At 58.7% G+C, this 27668-nt stretch overlaps 1 protein-coding gene across 9 annotated transcripts in view; it reads left to right on the top strand.

Annotated features, from left to right (window-relative positions):
- PLEKHG5 (pleckstrin homology and RhoGEF domain containing G5) overlaps positions 1-27668 on the top strand; it is a 116247-nt gene that overhangs the window by 76830 nt on the left and 11749 nt on the right. For 7 of the 9 annotated variants that reach the window (XM_030537550.1, XM_030537554.1, XM_030537549.1 and 4 more), the window contains 6 exons: positions 13087-13216; positions 13718-13820; positions 14222-14282; positions 14868-14959; positions 15859-15995; positions 16875-17038. In XM_030537550.1, coding sequence (XP_030393410.1) covers positions 13087-13216; positions 13718-13820; positions 14222-14282; positions 14868-14959; positions 15859-15995; positions 16875-17038 — 687 coding nt within the window. Of the gene's footprint in view, positions 1-11504; positions 11603-13086; positions 13217-13717; positions 13821-14221; positions 14283-14867; positions 14960-15858; positions 15996-16874; positions 17039-27668 lie in introns of those variants that run through there. The other 2 variants (XM_030537553.1, XM_030537552.1) reach the window with 2 other exon arrangements.

The raw sequence follows: 27668 nt of genomic DNA, 5'->3' as shown, positions 1-27668 counted from the left end.
TGCCTCAGAGGCTGCTTTGGCAGAGAACCAGACAAGTACCCACTTGCCCAGCTGCTGCACCCCCGGGAGGCAGGGACACAAGCCGACTGAGCCCTTCAGCAGGGCAGGCCGGGGGATAAGTGCTAGTGGAGGTGGGGACAGTTGCTCTTCCCCAGCAGCTCAGCAGCCTGGCGCAGACAGGCCTGGCCAGCTGCCCCATGCCAGCAGAGAGTGGAGCTTCTCCCCAGGGCAGTTGGGCCACACGGAGCAGTGGGGGAGTCTTCTGAGGCCGGAGCTGAGCGCCTCTTGGGAAGGGTGCTTCCCAGCCTCAGCCTTCCTGCTGCAGGTTTATAATTCATCTCGAGCTGGCTGGTCTGCAGTATCGGTTACAACACGCCAGTGGTGACTCAGAGAGCGTGTCTGGGCTCTGCCGGGGCTGTGGGGTGGGTCCCCCAGTGGGACTGCGAGATCCCGGCCCGGAGGGGCTGTGGTGTCAGATCTCACCTGGGGCCCAGGGTCCTCGCTGTGCAAGGCTGTCTGTCAGAGGCCCATGTCCAAGGCTGGCTAGGCACAGAGGCCTGAGCATGCCCAGCCATGGGGGTGCTGATCTGTGGGCATGAAGGGGACTGGGCGAATGTCAAGCATGTAGGCAGCTGCAGGCCTGCTGTGTCCCTGCTCCATAACGAGGGTAGCTCCCAGCAAGGCCATGGCACAGGCTGCCAGCACAGGCTCCCCTCCTGATGCTGCCAGCCAGAGGGGCTTGTCCCTGGGGAGAGGCCCCTCTCTGGGAATCTGGCTTTGCTTACAGGGGCATGTTTTTCCCCCTGCAGCACAGCCCCTGAGGGCTGGGGGGAGGCTGCTCCTCCCTGCCACAGCCACCACCCGCTCAGCTCTCCGGATGACTGGTGGTGGGAATGGGTTCTGGCATGCCAGGAGGCCGTGACATACTAGCAGAGCAGGCTGCCCATGGCAAGAATCCAGGTGCTCCCAAGCCTATAGCTTTGTCTCTGTCTAGCCACGTGGGAGACAGTGACGCAGGTACCAGGAGGGCAGACGGCTGCAGAGCTCAGGAGGGCACAAGCCCCTGACTCACGTGAACTTTCTCTCTCTGTCCTTGCAGCAGGGGCAAGCCCCAGCTTGGCTCAGCCCCGTGCTCACAGTTACTGTCGAGCAACTCAGGGGGCAGCACTGATGGAGGGCGAGGGGATTGGGCTGGGGGTGAAACCAGCTGGCTCTGCTTCTACATTGAGTCCCAGAGGAACCTGCAGAACTCCAGGGGGGGTGCTGCTGCGTAAGGGGCGGACATGTCTGCACTCCCTAGCAGCTAGGGGTGCTCTGTGGGTGTTAATTAGTGAAGCCTCCAGCCCAGGGATGCAGAATCACCCACATCTTATAGCTAGGGATGCTGAGCCCTGGGGGGCGGAGGCAGGGCGGTACCCCATGTAGGCCCTGAGCCCATGTCCCAGCCCCCAAAGCACACTCCTCTCAGAGCTTACACAGAACTCAGGAGTCCTGGCTCCCAGGCCGTGGTTGTGGGGCACAGCTGGGCTTTGGCTTTGCTGTGGGGAGTGAGGGGGAGGCAGTTCCTGCTGCCCCTATCTGGCTGGCCCAGCCCTTAGCACCCTGTGCAGCAGCTGCCCTGCGCATCTCCATGGCAATGGCTATTGTGAGGCACCTGCTGGGGAGTGAAAGGCTGAATTCCAATGGCTGGTTAGTTGCTGGTGGGGAGGTCTAGGCATTGCGATGGGGCCTGGCCTCCGGGGGGAATCACTCGGGGGGTGGGCAGGGGGGAGAGCTGCTCTCAAGGTTTCCTGGTCATTGTGCTGGGCTGCATTCAGGGCTGCCAAGCTGCTCTGTAGACAGAAAGGAGAATTGTTAAAGGCCTCGGCAAGAGAGATGTGCCAGCCGACATTTCCTAATCCCTTTGCTGGGTGTGTTGGTGCAGGTATGTCCGTGCACCAGCCCCGCCCCCAGAGAGCAGGCCAAGCTGGAGAGTTTCAGGAGGGCTCCCGAGCACTGGGGAACTGGCACTCCTGAGAAGCTGCTGGGAGGCAGACTGGCCCAGTGGGAGGGCACTGGCCGGGGATGCAGGAAGCCTGGGTCTGTTCCCAGCTCTGCCAGTGGCCTTTTGGGTGACCTTGGGCAAGTCACTTTCCCTCCATGGGCCTCGGTTCCTCTCCCCTGTCTATTCAGCATGTAAGCCCTTCGGGGCCATACGGTTCCTCGCCATGCACCGTACCCAGCATGGGACCCTGACCTGCCTGCTGCCAGAACACATCCAATGAATAATAGGGATAAGTCAGGACCTTCGAGTGGTTCAGAAGGGTTCACTCTGCTTCCAGCAGCCAGGCTGGCTCGGGGAGCAGGAATGTTTGAGTCCTGGTCTCTGCTTGGTGCAGCTCAGAGAACGGGGTGGGAGGGCAAGTGGGAGCCTCTGGTGGGGCCCAGCTCCATGCACCTGCCGTGCTTGCATCTGGAAGCCTAATGCCCCTGCATGTGGGCTCGGGGTGCCCTGCAGAGTAGGGTGAGTGACTAGAGGTGAGGGAGGGCAGGGTGGGTTTCACATCTGACTTTCCTTCCCTTGTAGAAATAGGTCAGTGCTTAGTGAGTTCAGGGTGACTTCCCAGTGCCCAGGGACCCCAGCCTGGCATCCCATGGACCCTTCTGTGCTCCCAGCACGCGGAGGTAGCGTGCTGACTGGAGGGAGAGTGATTCCTGTGCCGGCACTGGGGAAAGCTTATTGCCGCAGCCGGGAGCAGGGGACTCTGCACAGCAGAGAGAGAAATGGGTCCCTGGGAGAGGAGACAGACGAGAGCCTGGGGCTCCCACCTAAGCTCTGTGGGGCTAGGTCTGCGAGCTGAAAGGGAGAGTTCATGTGAAGCTGGTGTCTCCCACTGGCTTTGCACATTTGCAATATACAATTCAGGGTTTGCTTTCCAAGGGCCTCAAAGGCTGGGCGAGCTCTGTGCTGGGTGCGGGTATGCTGGTCTGTGACTTCCTTCTGGCTGTGGTGTATTGATGTGGTCTCCACTCCAGTACCACCTGTGGGGCCTTCCCATACCGATCTGTTGTGTACCGACCACGGGGAGCGGAGTGTTAGTGGCAGTGCTTTGGTGGTCGTTGTCATTGTGTGATGCATTTGTTGAGCAGCTAAATCTAACTGCAAAAAGGGGCTGATGGGGAAATGCCCAGCACGTACTAGGCTCAGAGAGGCTGCAGGTGACAAAGTTTTGTCAAAACTCCGTTACATCTACCTCATAGATTTTTATTTCTCTGGTGGCTTCCCCATACTGGTGGTCTTTAAAATTCAACTGTTGTTCTTTACTAACTAAATCCTAGAAAGCCCAGCAACAAGAGCTGATTGTCTCCACGCGTGTCTGTCTAACTAGAGTGGAGCAGCGCTCTGCTTCTGCCCAGGTGTCAGGGTAAAATGAGTGGCGGGTGCATTAGCATTAACATTAGCCTGTGCTCATGTCTGCCATTAGGAGACCATGGCCTGAATCAAATGGACGTGCAAGTCCTTGCTCCCATACCAACCCCTCACTAATGACTGGGGGCTCCAGGTCAGACGGATGGACTGTGCAAAGTGAGTACAAGCATCACAAAATGGGCTCCATTTACGTTTTCCCCTCTTGGGTTGGTTCGAGGTACCTGGCAGTGTGCTGGGAACAATACCGTGGGAGGTGCCCAGCGAGCTCCCTGCAGCCTCTTGTTCAGCCCTTGCTGCGTAGCAGAGTGAGAGCATCAGTTGGTGCGCAGGGTTCAATGAGGCTGGAACCTCTTCCTTCGGGCCATGCGCCTGCAGCCGGCTCGGAGCAGGGCTGCAGGGCGTAGCGTGCTCCAGGATAGCACCAGCTTTGTGCTTCCCAACAGGCTCAGGGCCAGTGCGAAGTGAGACGACCTCAACTTTCCCCGGCAGAATCGTTCCCCTTGGGGTCGTTGGTGAGGCTGTCAGTTCTCTGAGGCATGAACACGCCGAGTGTGTGTACACAGAGGCCATGAACTGAGGAGTAACCAGATCCCACTCGGTGGAGTCTAGGACCGGGTGCCACATTCAGACTGCGAGCAAACCAGACACTTGCCATGCATGCGAATGTGCTGCAGATTTGACCATAGTATGCAGATGAGTGTGTCAGAAACCCCACGCTCTCCTTGGAGGAGTGCAGCTTTTCAGGAGCCTGGGAGGCTCAGGTTCCAGCTGTGAGTGCAGGCTGGCAGGGGTGAGAGGGAGGGAAGAGCGGGAGCAGTGGAGGAGGTGGGGGAGAGAGACAGACACCCCCACATGCAGCGAGGCTACAGTACCTCGGCTGTGCTGGGGGCCTTGGAATTGAAGCCTGTCTGGGCAAAGAAGGAAGAGCAGATGGAGAGCAAGTTGAAAATCTTACTCAGTTCAAACCCAAGAGGTGCCTCACCTGCTTAGTCACCAGTCTGTCATGGCTGCGATTCCACCCAGCCCTCCCCGAGAGATGAGTCAGTGGGGTTTGCGCTGAGGACACAGGCTGTCTGGCTTGCTCGGGGACTGCGGGGAAGTCTCCGGCTCTGGAAGAGACAGGCGGCCCTGTGGGGTGGTCGCTGCCGGCTGAGCTGAAGGTGCTGCATTTGTTGTTGGCTGTTGTGGGCAGAGGTGAGTCTGGAGCCAGGGTGATTAGTGGTTTGTCTTTCCACGGGTCCTGAGTCTGCCTTGGCAAAGGAGACTCGGTTGTTTCAGCTGTTCGGGCCATGGGCAACTGGCATTAGGTTTCCTAGTTGCTGTGAGTTTTAAAAATTCAACAATGAGTTGGAGCTGCTGCTGCCTCATTCCCCCGCTTCAGCCAGGCAGGGTTTGTGCTTGTCTCTGTGTTTCAGAGGACTTTGACTTGCCGTGAATTCTGCCAGATCTGTGCTCTCCACCCTGTTGGCTGGAGGTGACACCTGTGTGCTCCCATCACCTCCTCTGTGTCTGGCCCCCCTGCAGAGACATCCCAGCTGCACTCAGACGCACGTTCACTTCCTACTGCAGGGCAGGCCGTCCCCTCCTTGGCTCCTTTCCATCTAAGCAGAAATGTTCGATTCTCAAATACTGCATGTTCCCTGGCCACCAAACCGTCAGCCACTCAACTGTGGCTTCCTAGCTGCTCGCTGGGCTGACTCCCCTTGACTCTGATGACCCTAGCCAGATGCCTGGCCTAGCTCTTGGTGACATCCTGGAGCATGGAGATTGTGTTGTGTTGGGAACTTCGCAGCAGCTGCAGGCACAGCCCAGGTCTCACATCTGGCAGACAGATTTTTTTTGTCTACTCTGAGAACCATATGGCTGCATGGCAGAGAGCCTGCCTATGTCTGGGGGACATTGGATTGTGGAAAGTCGTGGCAGGGGTGAGGTGAAGGCACAGATCTGCAATGGCTAAACTACCTCCTTGAGCTGGGATGGAAGAGGTGAGTTAGATAAGGAGAAGCTTCTGCCAGTCTCTACTCTGAGCATTAATGAATGAAGCTGCCATGTAAGTGTGTGTGTGTGTGTGTGTGTGTGTGTGTGTGTGTGTGTGTGTGTGTGTGTGTGTGTGTGGAAAACCCTGTGTGTAGCACCAGGTGACCTCCAGGTGAGCTGTGTGTATATCGGTGTGTGCATCAGTCCCCGGTGTAACTCTGTGTGTTTCGGGAGGTAACTCCAGAGGGGCCCTGGTGTGCGCATTCACAAGCCAGTGACCTTGGCATCAGATTAGGGGGGAAAAGGTAAATGGTGGTACTTTCCCAGGCTCTGCCCACTATCCAAGCTCCACCCATTCATGATGCCAAAATCATGTAGATCTTCACTATGTAGATCTTACAGTGACTGTCCTTTCTTGCTTCAATAAGCGGAGAAAGAGTTAACAATTTTGTCATTAGAAAAGCCATCATTAGTCTTCAGAATGAACACTGAGGCAAACAGGCAGTTCTCACAGCAGGCTTTCTGCAGGTATGGCTGGGTTAGTTTGCATTCAGTTCACATTTTGAAGGTTTTCTACACAACCGTAAGGCCTTGAGTCTTCATTTTTAATGAATGAAATGTTACATTCTGAAGTATAAAAGGCAGCCACCAGGGAAAAGTACCGGATCAGCAGCCCAGCTGGGCCTCTGTGCTTGTGGTTTCCATTGTGCTGATGTGCTCACAGCCCAGCCCCGCACCAGACAGCATGTGATGAGCTCCTGAGACAAGTCCTGGGCTCTTTATTTGCAAAGTTTCAGCATAAGCACAGAACAGTTCAGTAAGGAGGAGCTGCCAAACCCTTATTGCTTTGAATATGTAGGGACCCGGAGTGGGAGCTCTGTTTGCACCTATGCTCTGTGTTGCATGCTGTTGACTGACTGGCGCTGGCCTAGCTTACTTCCTTTCCAGCCTGTCTCCTAGGGACCAGTAAGGCCTGGTCTACATACAGCTTTGGCATCAATTTAACGGTTTCCTCCCCCAGATTGCTGCAAACATCATGTACAGACCATCCCAGAGGGGTGTTCTGCATGCAGCACCTCCGACTGGGAGCTGTATTTGTGGCACAGGAGGCTAACTCCGGGCGCCGATGCTTCTGAGATGTCACAGGTTCCAAGGCCAGAAGGGACCATTGTGACTCTCTAGTCTGACCTCCTGGATAGCACCGGCCAGAGACCTGCCCCAGTGCAATTACTAGCAGATCATTTAGAAAAACATCCCGTCTTGAGTTAAAAATGGCCAGTGATGGGGAATCCACCGTGGCCCTTGGTCAGCTGTTCCACTGGTTAATTGCTTTCACTGGTAAAAAAATTACATCTTATTTCCAGTCTGAATGTGTCTAGTTTCAACTTCCAGCCATTGGACTGGGTTAGAGCTTCTCTGCTTGACTGAAGAGCCTGTTATCAAATTTCTGTTTCCCACGGTAGATATGTACAAACTGTGATCAAAGTCACCCCTTGTCACGGAGTCCCCCGGCGATGCTCTGGAACTGCTCCCCTCCAAGCCAGGCAGGACTTTGGGGAGCCTCCTCTCCCTTGGAGCAGACTGTCCCCAGGGCAAGAAACTCACATGTCTTCACCTCCTAGGTCTCTCCTTGGAGCATTCAGCATCCTCTGCCTCTCCGTGCGCTTCCCACAGCAAGTCTGCCCCAGCGGGGTCCTGGGGAAGCCAGAGGGTCCTGCACCCCCACTTTGCAGTCAGACGTGACTCTCAGCCAGCCAGTAAAACAGGTTTATTCGATGACAGGAACAGGGTCTAAAACAGAGCTTGTAGATACTGCGAACCGGACCCCTTGGCCGGGTCCATTCTGGGGGGCAGTGAGCCAGACCCCCCACATCCGCCCTCAGCCAGCTCCAGACTAACAACCCCTTCCAGCCCCTCCTCTCTGCTCAGCCCCTTTCCTGGGCCAGGGGGTCTCCTGACCCCTTTGTCTCCAACACCTTCAGTTGGCACCTTTGCAGGGGAGGGGCCCAGGCCATCAGTTGCTAGGAGACAGAGTGCCAGGCATTTAGGGGCACTGGCCCTTGCTCTGCCAGATACTTAAGAACTGCCTAGGGGACACTGAGGCATCAACACAGTATTCAGAGAAAACATTAAGAACATTCCCAGTTTGTTACACCCCTTAGCCTCCTCTTGGTTAAGTGATCCAGATGGAGCTCCTTGAGTCTCTCACTTCCAGACAGGTTGTGTAATCCTCTAATCAGTCTTGGGGCTTTTCTCTGACCCTTCTCCAATTTATCAACATCCTTCTTGAATTGTGGGTCTCAGCAGTATCGCATCAGTGCCAAGTACAGAGGTAAAATAACCTCTCTGCTCCTACTTGAGATTCCTGTTTCTGCATCCCAGGATCACGTTAGGTCTTTTGGCCACAGCATGACACTGGGAGCTCATGTTCAGTTGATTATCCCTCCTCCCCAGTCTTTTCAGAATCGGTGCTTCCCAGGATGGAGTGCCCCATGCTGGAAGTCTGGCCTTGCATTCTTTGTTCCAGATGCACACATTTACATTGGGCTGTGTGGCTTTCCGGTGGACTCAGCTGGAATATGTACTTGTGTTGAACCTGGTCTGTAATCTCTTTCTCTGATGCTGCTTTTCTCTGGCTTTAGCATCAGAGACCTGCCCACAGCTGAGCTGGTCCCCACAGTGTGTAGCTTGGTCTTTTTATGTGTAACTACCAGGGCTGAGGTTTAAGTGACTCTCAGTCTGACTCTGGGGCCATTGACTTCAGGCTGTGGGTGCATCTGGGAGCAAGGCAGACACCCGTTTGGGTGCATGTGGCCGCTGGAGTTATCGTGGAGAGGTGCTCCTGGTCTCTGTGCAGGCGGTGCTGTGCATGGGAGCCAGCAGCGCAGGTGTGCTTGTAGGGGAGGAGGCCCTTGGCTGCAGAGGCCATCTGACTGGCTTGTCCCAGGAGATGTGCAGAGCTGCTCGGATAATCTCTCACCAGTCATGTGAGCTGCCAAGGCTGGGAGTTCCTGCGCGGTGGTGGCTGGGAGGGGCTAGACGAGCTGTGTTCAGAGATCCTGCTGTGCTGTGTGCCTCTGAGAGGGGAGACATGCCCCACCCCAGAGCCCCAGTGTGGCGTCGGGAACCAGGCCCGTGTGCTGTGGGACCACTCACCCTGGATCAGCCTGTGGCTCAGTGGGTGCAGGGCAGAGCTCAGCATCCCCCTCCACCTTCCTCCTTAGACCTGTTGCTCTCTGGAGATGGCAGCACCTCTCAGGGTGGATCTGCACCCTACAGCGGTGGGCGTTGTGGCATCATGGGGTGGTCACGGGCCCCTCTGAGCCGGTCATTGGTGCGGATCCCGGGCCCGTGTCCCTTTGCTATGAACCCATCGTCACTGGAGTGCAGTGAATGCAGGGCCTGGGTTTGACCCCAGTGGGACTGAGAGCACTGCAGGGAGCTCCTGCGGGATGCCTGTGCTGACCTCCGAGGACAGCCTAATGCTCTCTCCTCTGTGACTGCACAGCTCGGGAAACCCTCCCTAGAACCGAGGGGCACCCTGGTGCGCTGCCGGGGGGTGGGGAGCAGGGAAGCCGGCATTCAGGGCATGGGAGCAGATTGGAGCCGTGTGGGAGTACAGGCCAGGAGAGCTGATTCTCCAGCCCCACTCAGCAAGGGCTGTCTGCCCCCGGACAGGCCCGGGAAAGGTTCTGGCTTTGGAAGAGCCTGGAAAGGAGAATGTGTGGGAACAGATGTTAATGCTGGAGGAAGAGACTTCAGGGAGTTGAATCAGCTCAGCACTGTTCCCCTCCAGCCCAGCCTGGGGATACAGGTCTTGGCCCGGCTCTGCTCGATGTGGCTCCACCCTCCAAGCCAGCCTGGGGGAGACTGCTGTTGGTTGGCCCAGCTCCATGTGGCTCCGTGCCCAGCCTAGGGAAGATGGGTCCTGGCCTGGCCCAGCTCAGCACGGCCTCCCACTCAGCCCAGCCCTGAGGAAGGCTCCGGCATGGCCCAGCTTGACCCTTAGGAAGGCAGCTCCCAGCGGAGAGCAGGGTGCAGCTCCTGCTGGCTCTGCAGGGGCTGCGCTCTCTGGCCTGGCCAGCACTGAGTCACACACCCAGATGGTCCAGGAAGCCGAGCCCTAGGGGATGCTCCAGGCACGCTGTTGTGCCGCAGAAGGGAGCGGACAGGATGCACCAGCCTCTGGATTCATTCCATGGGAAAGTGAAAGCACCTCATCCCTGATGTCAGCGGGAGGATGGGGGTGGGGTGGAAACCGACGGAATGGGAAGGAGGGCAGGAAGTGGGGGAGAGGCTGGACGAGCGTGGGGTGGACTCTTCCCCTTTCTCACTGCATAGACCCAGAGGCCCCCTCTGCTTCTCCCAGGGAGTCCTGCCTCAGGAAGGGGAGACTGAGCATTCCTGCAAGCCTGCGTGTTCCCAAGGACCATACGTGTCCTCTGTCTGGCCCCTGCCTGGGCCTGCTTCCCTCCGTGTATCGCCATGTGTCACCACGCTGGGGTAGACATCGTCTCCAGCTCTCATGGCGGGAGCCCCGGCTTGAACAGCTCTGACGCCAAAAATGTCCTGAGTGGCCATGCACTTAGGCAGACTCCACCTCTGACTGGCTGACTCCTCTCCCCAGATGTCAAATCTGCATGTTGTACTGAAGGATGGTGAAAATCCTGCAGCTGTCTCGTGAATTCTGGTGAAATGAAAGCTGGTGGCACTCCCAAAGCCGGTCCCCAATGAGCTCGGGATGGGGGAAGGGAGCACACTGGTTGAGACAGGGACCTCCTTGCTGTGCAGGTAACTGGGCTGTAGGGACTCAGATCAGCCCTACATGGGGAGGGGTCCCTCTGCCAGGGGCGCAGTACTGGCCATAGCCGCAGGCAGTGCTTAATTTGTAATGAGAGAGGTGCCAGGGCTCAGAATGAATGCAGCAAGCCTGGAGGTGCTGGGGCTTTGCCCTGCCAAGCCCTGGCACAAATTAAGCACTAGCTGCATGTCTCAGACCCGGAACCCAGCCCACAGCTGGAGGTGGTTGGGGGGTCGCCAGCCATGTCCCACGCCTGTCACTGCTGTCTGGGCTGAGCAGGGATTGCGCGGACAGCCTGACCTTGCCTGCAGATGGTGAGTTTTGTGCTAATGGCCCCCCTTGGCTGCAGCGGCTGAAGCTGTTAATGCACCTGCCAGCAGGAAGAGGGAGCCCATCGCCCAGCATGCAGACCTGAGCCCTTCGCGGCGCCTTGCTCCACTGTGGGATGTCCTGGCATGACGAAGTGGGACTGCTCTTAATGTTTCCTCTGAATACTGTGTGGGTGCCTCAGTTTCCCCTATGCATTTCTTAAGTCTCCAGTGTGCATAAATGTTCGACACACTGTATCCTGGCAACAAATGGCTGGGGCCCTTCCCCCCTGCAAAGGAATAGCTACAGGTGAACAAAGAGATCAGGAAAGAGACAAGGGCAAGAAAGGAGGGGCTGGAGGGGGTTTCAATTGAGAGCTGGCTGGGGACAGGAAGTGAGGGCAGATGGGGTTGTCTGGCTCACTGGGCCCCAGAATAGATCTGGTTGAGGGATCCTGTTCTCTCTACCTACAAGCTCCGGTTTAGACCGTGTTCGTGTCATCTAATAAACCTCTGTTTTACTGGTTGGCTAAGGGTCACGTTTGACTGTGAAGTGGGGGTGCAGAACCCTCTGGCTTCCCCAGGACCCTGCCTGGGCGGACTCGCTGTGGGAAGCGCACGGAGGGGCATATGCTGAACGCTCCAAGGTCAGACCCAGGAAGGTGGAAGCTGTGTGAGCTTCTTGCCCTGGAGACAGTCTGCTCACAGAGAGGAGACTTCACCAGAGTCCTGACTGGCTTTGTAGGGAGCAGTTCCAGAGCATTGCCTGGGGACTCCGTGACAAGGCCTCAGCTTTGTGTTTAAAAATAACCCCTCTTGCTGTGACGTGTAGTGGCCCAAAGGAGGCTCAGGCCCAGCGCACAATCGGAGGAAATGGATCTGCTCGCAAGCATTGTTTCGCTGCAGACACTTGTTTCCTTAATCCTGCTATGGGGACACCGATATTTCAAACACAAGGCAGCTTCCAGAGCGAGCCAGCCGCTGCTTCTGCATGCCGGGCATTTGGGATACAATAGCTATCGGCCCAGGAAAGCTAGGCTGGTGATCTAGGCCTTAGTCCAGCCAGCAGCGCGAGGGGTGCCTGGCCCAGTCGCTGGGAGCATGGCCGTGAGTATGGTGGGGTGGAGGCAGGGAGGGGCTCTGGGGTCTGTGCTGAGGGGTGAGATGGCTAGTACAGGAGTGCGGTGGGCCAGCACGTCCTTTTCCAGCAAGGGTCTATCTGCCTCCCGAGTCCCATCCTCTGATCACGTCTCCTCCCCGAGGAGTGTCTCCAAGCAGGGACACGGCCATGGGGATGGCTCCTGGGTCTCACCCGCTAGCACTGAGCGAGAGCAGAAACCAAGCACCGTGCTGCCTAGCCCAGTGGCTACAGGAGGCAGTAGCCTCTGTGGAGGGACAGCCCATGCCCTGCTCCTCCGTCTGTCTCCCTGTCTCAGACTCATAGCCCTGGAGCCGTCCCGGGCCTTTGCTTGGTGCCATATGGCCAGGCAGTTTCTGAAGGCTTGGGAGATCTGACTGTGCGGGAGAGAAAAGTTCCCTTTGCCTGTGGTCCCTGCTGGCCTGTGCCCTGATCTCCCACACTGGCTGCAGGTGCCTGGCCTGGCCTGGCCCAGCCCAGCCTGAACTGACCTTGGCGGAGGCTTCACGTGAGTTTAGGCTGCAGGGGCAGACAGAGCTGAGACCACTAACTGTGGATGCCCAGAAAGCTCCTGTAGCTTGGTGTAAATGGGCCTCCTGAGCATCCCCGCGGGCCATCTGCAGGCAGCCGGCCTCAGTTTCCCCCTTGGACTCCTCAAATAAAGCTTCTCTCAGGCTTTTGTGCTCAAAAATACCCGCTGGGTTGATTAATATAAAATAAACCCCAAACCTAACTCCAAATCCCAGAACCAAGTCCGTCCAGCAGCCCACCCCAAACAAGCTGTCTCTCGGGGCCCTTTCTGCTTTGGCAGGCCACTCCCAGCCCTGCCTGGCTGGCATCATTCCTGCCTCCCCGGAGACTCAGCTAGCGCTGGCTTGCTCCCTGCACACTCCCCCTTCGCTGCAGCTTCCTGCCCAGCTTTGTAGGGAAATCACCTGACCTCTCCCAGGTGTGGCTCCTCATAACCAGGGCTGGCTGGTCCCAGGCCTGCCACCCTGCTCCACTAGGGCAAGTGATGCTCCTTCCCTTGGGAGTGACGGTAGGTGCCTGTCAGAGGGGCCTTTGGGCCCCACTCTCATTGCCAGGCCCAGGAGCTGGACCGCTTTGTCTCAGCACCATCTCTGGGTTAGAACCACTTCTGGGCTGTGCCTGGCAGCCCTGCCCCCCGGGCATGGGGGAGCAGCTGGAGCACAGTGGCATTCTGGTCATGGCCTGGGGCCTGTAAAGGGGTGGCATGGGGGATATGCCAGGGGAGGTGTCTGGCTCTCTGCCTGCCAGGGAAATCCCAGTGGCTGGATCTGCTGGCACTGAGCTCCCTTTACCGCAGGGAGCAGTGAAGGGACCCCAGTGTAACCAGCAGGCAGCCTGGTCTCTGGCTCACCCTGCACCTCTGGCCCGCTGGCTCCTGGATAGCAGGTCAGGGCTCTGTCCAATGGCCTCTCTCCTCTTGTAGGTATGTCACCATGCCGAGTGCCAGCAGCTGAACTACAACAATCCCTTGAACCTGTGTGAGGCCTGTGACCGCAAATTCCACGGCACCATGCACTTTGACGGGCACATCCGCTTCGACCTGCCCCCCCAGGGTGAGAGCTGGGAGCCCTGGGGGCGGTGGGGGCCGGGGCTTGGTGAACATAACCCTCCTCCCCTGCAGGGCACTGCCAGCAATGGTGCTCCCACCTCAGCAGGCCTCGTCCCTTGGGCTCCTTCTCCCCGCTGCGGGGATTTGCCCTGTTCTCATCCCGGGGGCCTGTTCTCAAGGGTTCAGGATCCCCAAATCCTCCCCTCTGGAGTCCCACCACGCCAAATGCCCCTCAGCAGGGCTTCTCGCTAGCAGAGCACCAGGCAGGCAGGGGAATGGATCCTCGTGGATGGCGCGGCCTGTCAGCAGAGGGAGCAGTGATGGGCCTGTTGGCAGAGAGGTTTGCTGCCCCTGGAAGCAGCAGGAGAGGCTTTCCCGTGCAGCTGCAAAGACCCCAGTCTCCCAGCCCTAGAGCTGCTGGGCAGGGGTGCTGAGCCTCGATCTGTGCCCAGGGCCTGATGGGGCTCGGTCTCCTGGGTGACTCATCCGTCTTTCCTGGTTGCAGGTTCCATTCTGGCCCGGAATGTATCCACACGGTCATGCCCCCCACGCACCAGCCCTGCCTCCGACGTGGAGGAGGAGGACGAAGGGCTAGTGGATGGGAAAGGGTGAGTATATTCATGTGAAGGGCTAGGGGAGGTGCTTCCATGTCCTTGGCAGCAGACAAGATGGTTCCCGGGATCAGCGGGGCCCAGGGGGCAGTAGGATGGTGGGGCCTGGGGGCAGCGGGACGCTGGGGCCCAGGGAACAGCGGCACTTAACAATCAAGACACAAGGTCTAAGGCTGCAGAGTATGTTCTGGATGCGGTGATGCATTCCCAGGGCCAGGGCTTGTCTGAAAGCCTGAACGAACCACTGTAGAGTGCTGCCTTGCTCTGTGCAGGAGGTCACTCAGCACCCAGGTCCCGGTGTGTGGTGGGGGATGGGGCTCTCTCACCGCCATCACTCGTGCCAGCCCCGGGCTCTGTGTGCCAGGCGATCCCTGTAACCGTATGTTTGTGCCGTGCAGGGACAAGAAGAGCTCGGCGCTGAAGCTCCCCAAGAAGAAAGCCCGGCGCAGACACACGGATGTAAGGAGCCCAGTGTTGTCTCTTGCCTTGTGACTCACAGAGCCCTGTCAGCTGGCTCTGGGCATGGAACCAGAGCCTTGGAGCAAGTGTCCTGTGCTGGGCCTGGGGGGACCTCACTTGGCTGCTGCTCAGAGCCGTTTGGGATGCCGTGAGGTCCGGCGCTCAGCTTCTCTGGCTTGAAGGGCAGCAGGGGAGCCTAGCCTGCCTGCTGCAATCTATCTGTCCCAGCTCCTCACAGGGGCCAGAGCGTGGGTGACCCCACCAGTGACAGGCCCCCATCCCCAATTCTAGCGAGGAATCCATCCCCCGGCTCTCACTGCGTAGCTGGGCCTGTGCCAACAGTGCCATCTGCAGGGTGCGGGCGAGCAGGACCCCCTACCGGGGTGGATTCCCCAGCCAGCTCTGGCACTGCTGTGCGAGGAGACAGGCCGGGACTTAGGAGGGGGCCGGGGAGTTGCACAGATTCGGGAGGTTGATGGTCAGGCAGGTGGAAGTCGGGGGCACCAATCCTGTAGGAAGTAGGGCTGGCTCTGGGTCCATGGTGCTTGGGCAATGGCTGGGCTAACTCCTGCCTCCTCCCCCCAGGATCCCAGTAAAGAATGTTTCACCCTGAAGTTCGATTTGAACGTGGACATAGAAACAGAGATCGTCCCGGCCATGAAGAAGAAATCCCTGGGGTGAGTCGTGGCCACCTAGCTAGACACTGGCTGGGGCCCTGGGACTGCTCCTCGGGTGTGACTTCAGGTGCTGTGCACAGACCCGGGGTCCCGGCATGGGCAGCTGTGGACTCTAACCCTGATGCAGGAGCTGATGTGCCCGTGCCACTGCCCAGTGCTCCTTGCCTCCCCGAAGCTCCCTGCACGCTTTGGCATCTTGCTCTGGCTTCCCTGGGCTCAGGCAGGTGCTGCTGACTAGTGAGTGCACAGGTGCCCTGCCCAGGGCCTGCTGGCTCATCCTGCACTGAACCTCTGGAGGGGCCCCAGGACTGGCACCGCCCATCGTGGTGCTTTGCTGAGGGGTGTCCTGGAGCTGCATCAGGGACTTGTCACCCACTGTGCCTGTCTAGGGTACCTGGGAAGAAACCAGCTCCGTTCCCCACCCGAGTCCCTGCCTGCTGAATCTTCTGTTTCCCACAGTCAACACCTCTCAGAGCCATCTCCACAGCCCCCTCTCCCGGGACCAGAGACGGGTTACCCTGCAGAGTCCCCTGCCAGCTTCTCCTCCCATGTGTTCTGAGCAGGGCGTCGATGGCTCTCGCCAGCTGCCGAGGCCGAGTAGCTGCTGGCCAGAGCCGAGAGCGGTGCCCTCCCAGCCACCAGCTGAGCGTGTTTGGCACAGACCTGCTCGAGGCAGGTTGCTTTAGGGAGAGCGTCGTGGAGCTCCCAGGCCAGCAAGGTGGCAAGTGGTGGCAGCAGCAGGAGCCCTGTGCGTGTCCCCAGCGCTGCCCGCTGAGGTCCTGCCCAGCGCAGTGTGCCCGGCCAGCGTTCCTGTTCCGAGTGGGTGCGGGACCCTCTCCCCTGAGCCCAGCCCCAGGGCAGGGAGGAACTTGTGCCAACGTCTCTTTCTCTGCCCCCAGGGAGGTGCTGCTGCCGGTGTTCGAGAGGAAAGGCCTTGAGCTGGCGAAGGTGGATATTTATCTGGATCAGTCCAACACGCCTCTCTCGCTCAGCTTTGAAGCGTACCGCTTCGGGGGACACTACCTGAGAGTGAAAGGTGCATGTCCCATGGCTTGGCGAGAGTGGGGATGCCCCCAGCGCAGAGCCCATGTGCTTCAGGAAGTGGCTCTTGGGGGGATGTTCAGCTGCTGCCCTCTAGGCTCTAGGTCCGTGGCGTCCCGGGCTGCATAGGGAATGGGGTTTGGGATGTTCCCCTCTCAGGATGCACGTTCCCATTCAGCCCAGGTCAGGGCTGGTGTGGTTCAAATCCAGCCTCTGGCCAGGGAGCGAGAGAAGGACTCAGTGTGCTGAGTTGCTTGGGTCAGCGCGGGCAGCCTTTCCAGCCTGCAGGGTGGGGGCGGCTGAGTTTGCGCCTGGGGGAGGGGACCAGGCCTCGCTCAAAGTGGCTCCCATCTGCATGTCCCATTCCATATCCCCTGGGGGAGCCAGGGGAGGAAGGCAGGGCCCCATGTTATTCCTGCAGTGTCCAGCAGGGGTCACCATCTGAGCAGTGCAGCAGCGTCCGCACCTGAAGAGGATGAAGCCCCCCTCGAGTGCACTCTGCTTGTGTGGCAGTGAGGGCGAGGCGAGCTGTGCCCAGCGGGTGCCTGTTGGTGGCGTGGGCGGTTGGGTCGGGCTGAGCATGCTGGCTTCAGGCTAACGGACCTGGGAGAGACCTGGGCTTCCTCCAGCCCTGGGGAGGTAGGCGTGTCTGCCACGCCCTGCCATCGTGGGGACCCGCTGGGACTGGGCAGCCATTGCAGTCTGCAGAGCCATGTGCCCAGGATGTGCGCGTCTGGCATGTCCCATGGATGCTGGGTGAGTGGAGCTGCCCTTGGGCCAGGAGCCACGGGGGTCTCACCGCTACCCATAGCAATCGTTTGGGTGCTGAGGGTAGTGCCCATCGGCTGACCCCCTACCCTGCGCTCCCTCACAGCCAAACCTGGCGATGAGCTCAAGGTGGAGCAGGCTGTGAAAGACTTCAAATCGCTGAGTCTGCCCATCATGCGCTCCTCAGGCTCCGCCTCCACCTTCCTCTTCACCCCCGCCGGGGAGAGACTGGACCAGTCGCCCTTCCGCCGGGAGAGCATGGACATCCTGGTGAGTTGGGAGAGGGTGCCAGCCTAGCGCCCGGGTGGCAGCTGGGCTGGGGGCTCAGCAGAGCTGTTGGTACCTGGGGAAGTGACTATGATGGCCCCATACCAAACATTTTGCTGAGTCAAATCTATCCAATGTACTGAGCAGTGGGCAGATGAATTCTAGGAGCTGACACTGAAGGTGGTGCTCACCTCTCTGTGGATAATGTGGCTTCTCTGTAGAGCAGTGGGGTTCTTGCTGTGAAACAGCCGAGTGGCCCAGCCTGCAGCTTGGAGAGGTGGGTGCTCGGCAGGTCATTGTGGTGGGCCCTGTGTCACCCCCCTCAGCCTCCGGGGTGCTGTCTCCTCTCTGTTGAACCTTGATCACTGTAGCTGGGTCTCAGGGATGTCTCTCCCTATCAGGAAGCAAACCCATAAGATCAAGATAGAGACAATAAATAGAGCTGTTGATGGGCAGTTGTTTGTTTGGCAAGCAAAGGTTTCAGCTTCTCCCTCTGCCTGATAAGGGGAATCTCAGTCAACAACCAGCTCCTCCATCCAGCAATCAGCAGCATTTGTCCCCTGCCTGCCTGGCCCGCAGGGCTGCATGTGGCCTGGGGAGAGCTGGCCCTGCCTGGCACAGGGAAAAGCCCCAGGGTTCCAGGTGGAGCTGGGCAGGAAATGGTTCTCCCCTCCTGGAAGAATTTGAGATTTCAGAAAAGGTTCCCATTGCGAGTCGGGATGGAACGTCAGAATGGCGAGAACGTCGGGGAGCCAAACATGGCTGTAGCTCCTGTCAGTGGAAATGGTTTACTAGGATTCTGACCTTTTTCATTTTTTGAACACTTTAAAAATTATGAAAAAACTTGCATTTCGAAAGAGGACGTCAGTTTGAACTGAAAACCAGAACTTTTTATTTTGAAAACAGGAGCAGGATGTTTCAGCAATTTCAGAACATTGTCAGCTCATCAAACCCAGCCCTATCCAGGAAAATCAGCTTTTTCTGGTGAAAAACTTTTGTTGAAAAACTCCCACCCAGCTGTAATTCTAGGTGTGTGCTGCTCAGGCGCCACTTACCTTGGCTCACACCTGCTCAGGTGAATCTGCCATGTCTGCTCAGGCTGTCTGATGCTTACGTGGATCCGCTCATGGTTTCCAGGGTGCAGACACCTCCGCCATGGGTTTGGGTTTGGATTTGGGTTTGTGTGAGGTGCTTGGGACTTCTGCTGGGAATATGGGGTAGAGCTGGGCTGGAACAGCTTCCTTTCCCTGCAGCCCAGAGAGGCAAGTGCCCAAGCTACTGCCAGAGGTACAGTCTCAGGAGGAACCAGGCTGCTGAGCGAAGGGTCTGCTGAGAGGAGCTGTGGGGCTTGGGGCAGGCGCCTGCACCTGCTCCCCCTGGGTGTCTGGGGTGCTGCTGGGGAGCGGCTGACGGGGGACAGTGTGAGTGCCAGTGGTGGTTCCCAAGTCCCCAGGGTGAGGGCAGGCCTGGGAGTGGAGCGGGCGGAACAGCAAGAGCTGGGGCACTGGGCAGTGAGGAGCTAGCCCGGCTCAGCTGTGGCATTAACCTAGGCCTGGGGTTTCCCCCTCAGCCTGCTGGCGTTTGCCAAGCCGAGGAGGAAGCTTGTGTCTGTGGCCACATCCCCCAATATGCTGCAGCTCCATCTCCCCCACATCTGGGCTGCACTCTGCCTCCTGGCTAGCCGGGGCCCAAGCATGTTGGAAGGGGCCCGTGCAGCACTGTGTGGTGGTGGTGCTGTGGTACACGACAGTCCAGGCAAGTACCCCATTGGTCAGTGGGTCTTCCCAGCACAGCCTCCGAGGGGGGAGCGCCTGGGAGGGCTCAGGTGAGTCGGATGAGATGTGGGTGGGGACCCAGTCCCAGCCATTCTTCCTGACCACACTGAGACCTGTGTGTGTGATTCCTACCATGGGTGAGTGTGACTCGGTGATGGGGACATGTCCAACTGGGCTCTGTGTGCCAGCCTAGCCGGCTGTGCACCTAGTGTCCCCCAGGGCATGGGGGTTGTGACGAAGTGGGACTGTTCTTAATGTTTCCTCTGAATATGGTAGGGGTGCCTCAGTTTCCCCTATGCATTTCTTAAGTCTCTAGGGGGTGAGGTTGTTGCAGAGCAAAGGACCAGTGTGCATAAATGGCCGACACTCTGTCTCCTGACAACTAATGGCTGGGGCCTTTCCACCCTGCAAGGAGATAGCTAAAGGTGTGGGAGAACAAAGAGATCAGGTGGCCTCCTGGCCTGGGGAAGAAACAAAGCCCAGAGAGGAAGGGCTGGAAAGTGAGTCTATATGGAGCTGGCTGGGGACATGGAGTGAAGTGCAGACGTGGGTGTCTGGCTCACTACCCCCCAAAATGGACCCGGCTGAGGGATCCTGTTCTCTGTACCTACAAGCTCTGTTTTAGAGCATGTTCCCGTCATCGAATAAACCTCTGTTTTACTGGCTGGCTGAAAGTCACGTCTGACTGGAAAGTGGGGGTGCAGGACCCTCTGGCTTCCCCAGGACCCCGCCTGGGCAGACTCGCTGTGGGAAGCACATGGAGGGGCAGAGGATGCTGAATGCTCCAAAGGTCAGACCCAGGAAGGTGGAAGCCGTGTGAGCTTCTTGCCCTGGAGACAGTCTGCTCACAGAGAGGAGACTTCACCAGAGTCCTGACTGGCTTTGTTGGGAGCAGTTCCAGAGCATTGCCCGGGCACTCCGTGACATTGGTTCAGGCCTCTGGGGCAACCCCGACACTGGCTCTGCCAGTCCCTGCCCAAAGCAAACCACCCGGCTAGTGCCACCTCCTCTGGGAAGCCTGCACCTGGGAGCAGTGATAGGTGCATGCTCCCGGGGGGCTGGAGCCTCAGTGCGCAGGATGGTGAGAAATTCAACCCAGCGTGACGTTTGCTAGAGCCCGCTGGACAGTGCACGGCTTGGGGCCTATTTCCCAGCACAGGCTGGCCCTGATTCTGGGAACCCCTAATCACCCTATGAATAAACCCCAGTGTGTGCTTCCCCCGCCCCCCCAACGGCTCCTCTGCACCTGACCTCAGCATGGGGCTGCGTCCTCTGGGGGCTGAGCCTTGGACCAAAGCCTGCTCCTGGCAGTGTGATCCCAGTGCCCAAGGGGGGAGCTAGTCTCAGGGGGCACTTGGCTGTCCTGCTGGCTGGGGAGTGGGGATGGGAGGAGCCTTGAGTGGCAGGAATGGGATGCAGGCTGAAGGGGCTATGGAGAAGAGGGGTCGTCAGTTCACAAGCAGCTAATACCGGCAGGTAGCAGGCCAGGCACGTGCCTCTCTGAGGTGTCACTGACACAAGTCACATGGAGCAGGGAGAGGAGCTTGTACTAAGTAAAGGGAGCAGGGTGTCCCGGAGGGGCTGGCAGTGGGGCTTGGCACCCCAGCCTGTCCCTTCCAGTGCAGCCCAGGCCAGCAGGGAGTGACGGGAAGTGGCTGCCTTCAACCTGCACGGGAGGTGGTCTTGGCTCTGTGTGCAGCCCCAGCTGCGCTCCGGCTGGGCCCCTGCTCAGCAGGCTCCATGAAGAAATTGGGCAGTGAGCTCCCAGGGCTGGGTGTAGAGGAATGGGAGAACGTACGATGGAGTAAACGGGCCCAGACAGTCAAAGGAGGTAACATAACCCAGTCACTGTCCCACATGAAACAGTGTTAAACAAGGGCGCCGTTTGGTATCTGGAGAGCTCAGCGGCAGAAACCCCAGTGAACAGCCGTTAGCCCTTGTTAAAGATGCAGAGGGGAGAAGAGGTAAAGCATTCGACAGGCTAAGTGTTAAACAGAACCGTCATTGTGACGACAGCCCTTGCTCCCTGTCCCGTTAGCTGGAGAGCTTTTAAAGGAAGCCCCGGCTGGCAGTCTCTCCAATGGCAGTACAGAAGGGACGACCAGCCTACTGGGGAAATGGAAGAAGTTAGTTGAGGTGGGCTGGAGCCGTCACTGCTGTTAAAGTCTGATCCCATTTCCTAGAAGGCAAACTCGCGAAAGGGGAGAGAAAAGCCCAGCAAAGAGACAAAACGCGGCTTCTGGCTCTGGTGCTGATTCGCACTCGCAGCCTGGCTGCTGGAAAACCACAGGCCCAGCCCATGGCCTTATCTCCCACTCCAAGCCCAGGCAAACTTGGACCAGGCCCAGGCTGTTCAGGGCATGGCTATTACTTGCGTCTCTGGTCCCAGGTTTGCTGCGGGGGTGCCACACGTCCTCTTGGCTGACTAAGACAGACTCTTATTACACAGAAGGAAAAAGAAGAGGGATGGGAAAGAACAAAAGTAAGGTGGGAAGGAACAGAACACACAAGGGTAGGGAGTGGGAACGACCATCTCAAATCCCAGGTATTGGGGGTATTTGGGATTGAGTGGGAACCAGTGGAGGTGGTGATGTCATCTGGGTCCCTCTCTGGTCTGGCCTGGCCAAGTCATTTCTCAGGATTAAGATGACAAAGACGAGGGTGTTAGGGGAGATCTCGTGGTCCCAGGAAGCGGTGGCGGGGTTAACTCACTGCAGTAGGTGTCGGCAGACAACTCCTTGGGCTAATCTCCCCCACCCTCAAGTCTCCCTTTTCTTTGCAGATTTCTAGAAGGGAGGGGTGGGTGGACTAGCCGATTCCCTCACTATGTTGGTCACCAGCTCGGTCTCCTTCCCAACACACTAGGCATGATTGGAGCACAGCCCTGGAGTTCCACTGCCGACTATTTCAGTCCTTGTCTCCCTTTCCTCATCAACATTTGTTACAGATTATTGTGACCTCCTAGGAACTTTCATTCCCTTTCTACAGCTGAGCTGCAATGAGGTGAAATTGATAGGCCCAGTTATTACCAAACCTCTCCCCATGGCAGGGCCACGCCCCCTCCAGGGGAATGGCGCGGAAGTTGGTGATTGGTCCTGCTTTGATCAGGGGGGTTGACTAGATGACCTCCTGAGGTCTCTTCCAACCCTGATATTCTATGATTCTATGATTCTAAGTTCACCCTGCAAGGTAATGGGCTGTCACTCGGCACCTTTCATCACCCCAAACGTCACTACGGGCTGAGCTCAGCTTATCTGCATGGCTCATGGCATACAGCCTCATAAACCCTTGTGTGCAGCTACACAGACCTCTGTGTGTGCACCCCATAAACCTGTGTGCGCAGCTGCACAAACCTGTGTGTGCATATGTGCAACCACAAAAAGCTGTGTCCAGCTACACAAACCTCTGTGTGTATGTGTGCAGCCACGTAAAGCTGAGCGTGCACTGCTGGGGCAGTTCCATGCCGCAAGCGTCCAGCATGCTAGATAAGCTTAGCTCCCTTTGGCCTCGCCGGGGCTTCTAGGGGCCTGTGCTGCATCTTCTCCTTAGTGGGTGTGTCCCTGAGTCTTGAGTCCCTGCAGCGACTTGACACAGATCAGGACAAACAGGGCCCTGCTTTCCCAAGGTTGGGTTCGGTATCAAAGGTGAGCTGCACCTGTGGAGCTGTATTCCCAGCCCATCGCCCCAGCAGGCGAGATCTCTGCGCAGAAGGCTTGCTGCTGTCCACCCTCGAGTGAGCGTGGCCCAGCCAGGTGCAGCCACTCTGCTCCCAGACACAAGTGGCTGGTTGGTTGCTGCTGTGGGGGATGTGGATTCAGCCTGAAGATGTTTCTGCAGCTTGTTTTGGGGGCCCTTTTTGAAAACACCTTGCTCCCAGGCAAGCCCTACGTGTGTGAACCAGGCGCCGCTCATGTTCTCCCAAGCCATCAGTCTGTGGGCACAACAACAGAGCTCTCCTGCCCTCCCTGCCGGGCCAGGTGGCAGCAGGAGCAAAACGCCCTCACATCTAACTCCATATTGAGCCCTCCGCTCCCGACTCGGTTCACTCCCAAGGCCAGGACCAGCTGCCAGAGAGGAGCTGCCCCGCCTGCGTCAGCCCCTTGCTGACCCCTCAACCCAGGAGCTGGCTGTGTGCCCAGGGCTCGTGGCTGCAAGGATCCAGTACTACAATGCTCAGCTGGGGGAGGCTCAGCTCCCAAAGCCGATGGCCAGGCCACATGCCGCCCGGCATTGCCAGGCGCTGGCGGGACAGGAGGGGGCCGGGCTGGAACATCACCAAAGCAAAGCCACTAACAAGAGCCCCAAGCCAGGCCAGAGGGTGAAAATGCAAGGGCCAGAGCCAGGGCGCTGCTGGACAGCTGGAGGCCCCGGTATGTGTGGAGAGAGTGAGTGACCTCCTTGTGGCATGGCAAGTCACTGTGCAACCCAGAGCGGGCAGTTGAGTCCTTCCCCCTTCGCCGGGTGCCTGGGGGAGCACGGATCCCCTGCAAGAGCCAGCGGCCAGTCGCTGACATGGGACACATGGGAGATGATAGGCAGAGGTCACATCCCAAATGAGGTTGTGCAGGGAGCTCATTGCTCCCCAAGTCCACATCGAGCTCCCTGCAGGGACCCCCCCTGCCTCTGCTGCATCCTCATCGCCTGCCCTCGCCCCTGCCACGTCACTGGTGCTCCCCTTGCACCTGCAGCAGCCACTTCCCAGCCACGTCACTGTGCTCTGAACTGTGTTCCCTGCCCCAGGGATACCCCGCCCAGCTGCACCCAGTTAGTACTGTCTGGAGCTCCGACTCTGGCTGAGACACGCCAGGGCCCCGGAGCCCGGGGCCACCCCTGTGCCATACAACCACACTTGGTTTGGTGGTTTGAGCGGGGGGGCCTAGGTCCATGTTCACGTCATGTTCCCCATCAGTGCTCAGCCTGGGCCAGCAAAGCTGCTGATTCAACCAGTGGGCCAAATTTGGTGATGACTCCTGGCCACGTGTCACCTGGCACTAAGAAGTACCATGACTGGCATGCCTCAGCTCAGGCTGAGCGAAGGGGTCCTGGTGCCACGCTATTTGGGGTGACTGCCAAGGGAGGGGACAGCTCCCTGCTCTCCTGTCGCATGCCTTGTGTCACAGAGTCACCGGGCGATGCTCTGGAACTGCTCCCCACCAAGCCAGTCAGGACTTTGGGGAGCCTCCTCTCCCTTGGAGCAGACTGTCTCCAGGGCAAGAAGCTCACACGGCTCCACCTCCTGGGTCTCTCCTTGGAGCATTCAGCATCCTCTGCCCCTCCGTGCGCTTTCCACAGTGAGTCCGCCCCAGCGGGGTCCTGGGGAAGCCAGAGGGTCCTGCACCCCCACGTTGCAGTCAGACATGGCTCTTAGACAGCCAGTAAAAGAGAGGTTTATTCGATGACAGGAACATGCTCTAAAACAGAACTTGTAGGTACAGAGAACCGGACCCCTCAGCTGGGTCCATTCTGGGGGGTAGTGAGCCAGACCCCCACGTCTGCCCTCACTCCTCGTCCCCAGCCAGCCCCAAACTGAAACCCCCTCCAGCCCCTCTTTCTCTGCTGAGTTCCTTTCCTGGGTCAGGAGGTCACCTGACCTCTTTGTTCTCCCCCACCTTTAGCATCCCCTTGCAGGGAGGAAGGGCCTGGCCATTAGTTGCCAGGGAGACAGAGTGTCAGTGATTTATGCACACTGGCCTTTATTCCACCACCTAGAGACTTAAGAAATGCATAGGGGAAACTGAGGCACCCACACAGTATTCAGAGGAAACATTAAGAACAGTCCCACTTCGTCACACCTTGGTCAGGAGGCAGAGCAATCTCTGGTAGGGAATGTGCTTGAGTGGGGGGTGGAGCACTGGCTAGAGGAGCGCAGGCTGCCCCAGTGCTGGGGGCCGGGGGCTGGCTGCTCCAGTGACAGACCTGTGCACCGGCAAGCAGCCGCCCTCCCTGATCCCTGAGTGAGGGGGTGGGGTTTGGATCTGAGTTTCTGTGTGGGCCATTCATATGCACCGTGGGGTTTCCATCAGTGGGCGGCCGGCTGGACAGGATGCCTCGGCATGTCCAGCTCATCCCGAAGGCTGGGAAATTCCAGCAGGGGCTGCTCCCCGCGTGCTGTCCAGCTGTGACTCTCCCAGTCCTGACAAGCTGCTAGGCCAGGAGTTCTTGGTCATGGGGGCGCCCCGGCCTGGCTGCCCCAGGGGCCATTCTAGAGCAAGACAGGACAAAGATCCCCACCTGCTGCGACTGCAGGCCCAGGCCTGCACCTCGCTCACTGGGCGGCTGTTCTCCCTGCAGCAGAGGCTTCTCCTGCCTGGCTCACAGGCTGATTGACAGGGTGTGGCTGTCAGAGGCAGCCCCAATCCTTGCAGTTCATGCTCAGAGCGGGTGGGTGCTTTCTGCGTGGGGTCAGGCTGCTGGTGAGAATCGCACTGGGGACCTGTGGCTGGATCATTTGCCCTTCAGTGCCTCCCTGGGTCTCTCCCATTCTTCATTAGTGCTCAGGAGGGAGCCCTGGTCCCCGGAGGGGATTATCTCCTGTGCTGCCTGGCCCTCTGCGTGAACTGGGCTGCCCCCGCCTCACTCCGCTTGGCATGAGGGAAAAGCCTCTGAGCATCAGCATGGCCTTTGGCCGGCTCATGGTCGGGAAGAGCAGGCCCCACCTGTGTTCTGGGAGTGAGATGGACGTGGCCATCCTGTCCATGTGCCCCATGGATGTGGGCTTCCAGGTGAGTGGCTGGGGCGTCAGGTGGGCAGGGTGCTGCTGCTCTGGATATCTGCTTGGATTTCAGCAGAGTGTACAGGCCGCAGTGATCCCAGCAGAGAGCCAGACGCAGAAGCAGTGGGAACCCTGCCCTGTGCTCAGGGCCAGCCAGGAGGGAGGGTGGGCTCCTGGGTATGGCACAGGAGTAGGACTCAGCACATCTGGCTTACTTAGTCTGTAAGGTCTTTGGGGCAGGATTTCTGTGTGTACTGACCTGGGCCAGCCTTAGCAAAACAAACAATTCTTCCTGGCTCTGCCCTGGGCTTCCTGTGACGTTGGGTGGCCCCTCAGCTCCCCAGCGGGGTTGTGGTGATGGAGCCGGCTGAGGACAGCGTGTGCATGTCTGCCCCAGGAGGGGGAGGAAATGCAGCCAGCTGTCGTCTTTGCCCCCCAGTAGGAACCGGCAGGGATGGGCTCCCCTGGCCGCTCAGAGACCGTGCAGGAGCATGGCTGTGGAGTAGTGGCAGGGCTCTGCTGAGCGATGCTCCTTGCTGGGCGTGTATTGGCCAGGCACACGCAGGGCTGGCTGCAGTGGCGCATAATAGGGTGAGCCGCCTCAATGGGCCAGCCATGGTTTGAATCCTCCGAGTCAGGGGTTGGTCATGTGCAGAACTCTGCCCTGGGTCTGCTTTTACAATTGCTGCTGTTTGAGGGGCTGATCCAGGGCTCGGCTGGGCCTGTGTCTGAGTGAGGGGAGATGGGAGTGTGGCAGGGGCAGACAGCAGGGCTTGTGCAGTTACTGCAGATGGGCAGCTTGGCCCTAGGAGTGACCTGACTCCCGCTTGGGGAGAAGTTTGGCTGGATCGTACCTCTGTGACTGTGGCCTCCCAGTATCAGACATACCAGGGCTGGCCCAGCAGGGACTACAGGCAGCTGGGCGCTGCAAGAAACCAGCAGAGGGGTGAAAGGACGGTGGCTTTGCAAGGAGAGTTAGAGGAGGATAGAGACGCTTGTGCACTTTGGGGAGCTGCAGGTCTAGTTGGAGGTCCAGCTGCTGGAAGGGAGGTGGCTGGGACCAGGAGGAGCCTGAAGTGCACTGGGTTGATCTGAGCTGGCTGAGGCTGCCCAGCTGGGCTTCATGTCTGACCACTCCCCTGGCCCTGTGTCTAACACCTGGCCTGCAGCCTGCCAGAGTGTTGCCATCTCCGCTGTGCTGTGCCTGGGGAGTGACTGCGAGCTCTGGGTATCTCTCTCGTGCCGGGAAGGCAGCTGGGAGTCTGGTGCCCCAGTCAGTGGTTTGCTGTGCACGCTGAGGGGCAGACGAGCTGTCAGAGATGCCGGGAGCTGAGCCCTCTGGGGAGCTCAGCTCATGGCTGCCTTGGGGCTTTAGGAGAATGCAGAGCAGCCCCCCATGCGCCACGCTGCCAGCATCCCAGTGCTCCTCTGATGAGCAGAAAGCCAAGGCCAGGCTCCAGTCTCTGCCATGCTCAGAACCCTGCTCTGCAAGTGCTGCTGAGGTGCCGTGCCCCCCTTCCCGGGGAGCGTGGGGTGCAGCGCCCAGTCTCAGCGCTGGCTGCCTCACCTGTGAGGAGAGGCTGTGATGACAGACTAGACCAGGGTGTTCACCCAGCCAGCCATCTGGAGCCACCTTCCCCACGTGCCCACTACTTTTGGGGGCCTGTTTGGAGCCCAGCTCCAGCCCCCTGGGGCCTGGTTCCTGAGCACCCACAGCTCCCTGTGCAGCCATCGGGCACAAGGCACCTTCAGGCCCCAGGCAGCTCGAGTTGGGCTACTGAAAACATGGCCCAGGGCCTGTATGAGTGTTTGACTCCTCGGACGTTGGCCAGGAGCAGCTGGTGTGTGAGCAAATGCATGGAACGGACACAGCCCACCTGAGCACCACTGGGGTGTGTGTGTAGACACCTGGGCCCTCTGTGCACACACACACGAGCCCCCTATCTGTGTGCGCGTAAGCGCCTGCCTGCTCTGCTGCTGAGCGAGGGAACCAGGAGCAGGCAAGGGGAAAGAGGCCAGGTCTGTCTGGGCGGATAGGGTGTGCTCTGTGCAGGAGGCAGAGCGGCTGCCCGGGAAGGCCCTGCTGTCTGAAGGATGAGGAACCAGCTGAGCTTTCGGGGTAGGGCGCTGATTTCCAGCTGAGCTC

Source organism: Gopherus evgoodei, chromosome 18 (genome assembly GCF_007399415.2).
Source record: "Gopherus evgoodei ecotype Sinaloan lineage chromosome 18, rGopEvg1_v1.p, whole genome shotgun sequence".
Taxonomy (NCBI): Eukaryota; Metazoa; Chordata; order Testudines; family Testudinidae; genus Gopherus; species Gopherus evgoodei.
This window is presented reverse-complemented; position numbering and strand designations above follow the sequence as displayed.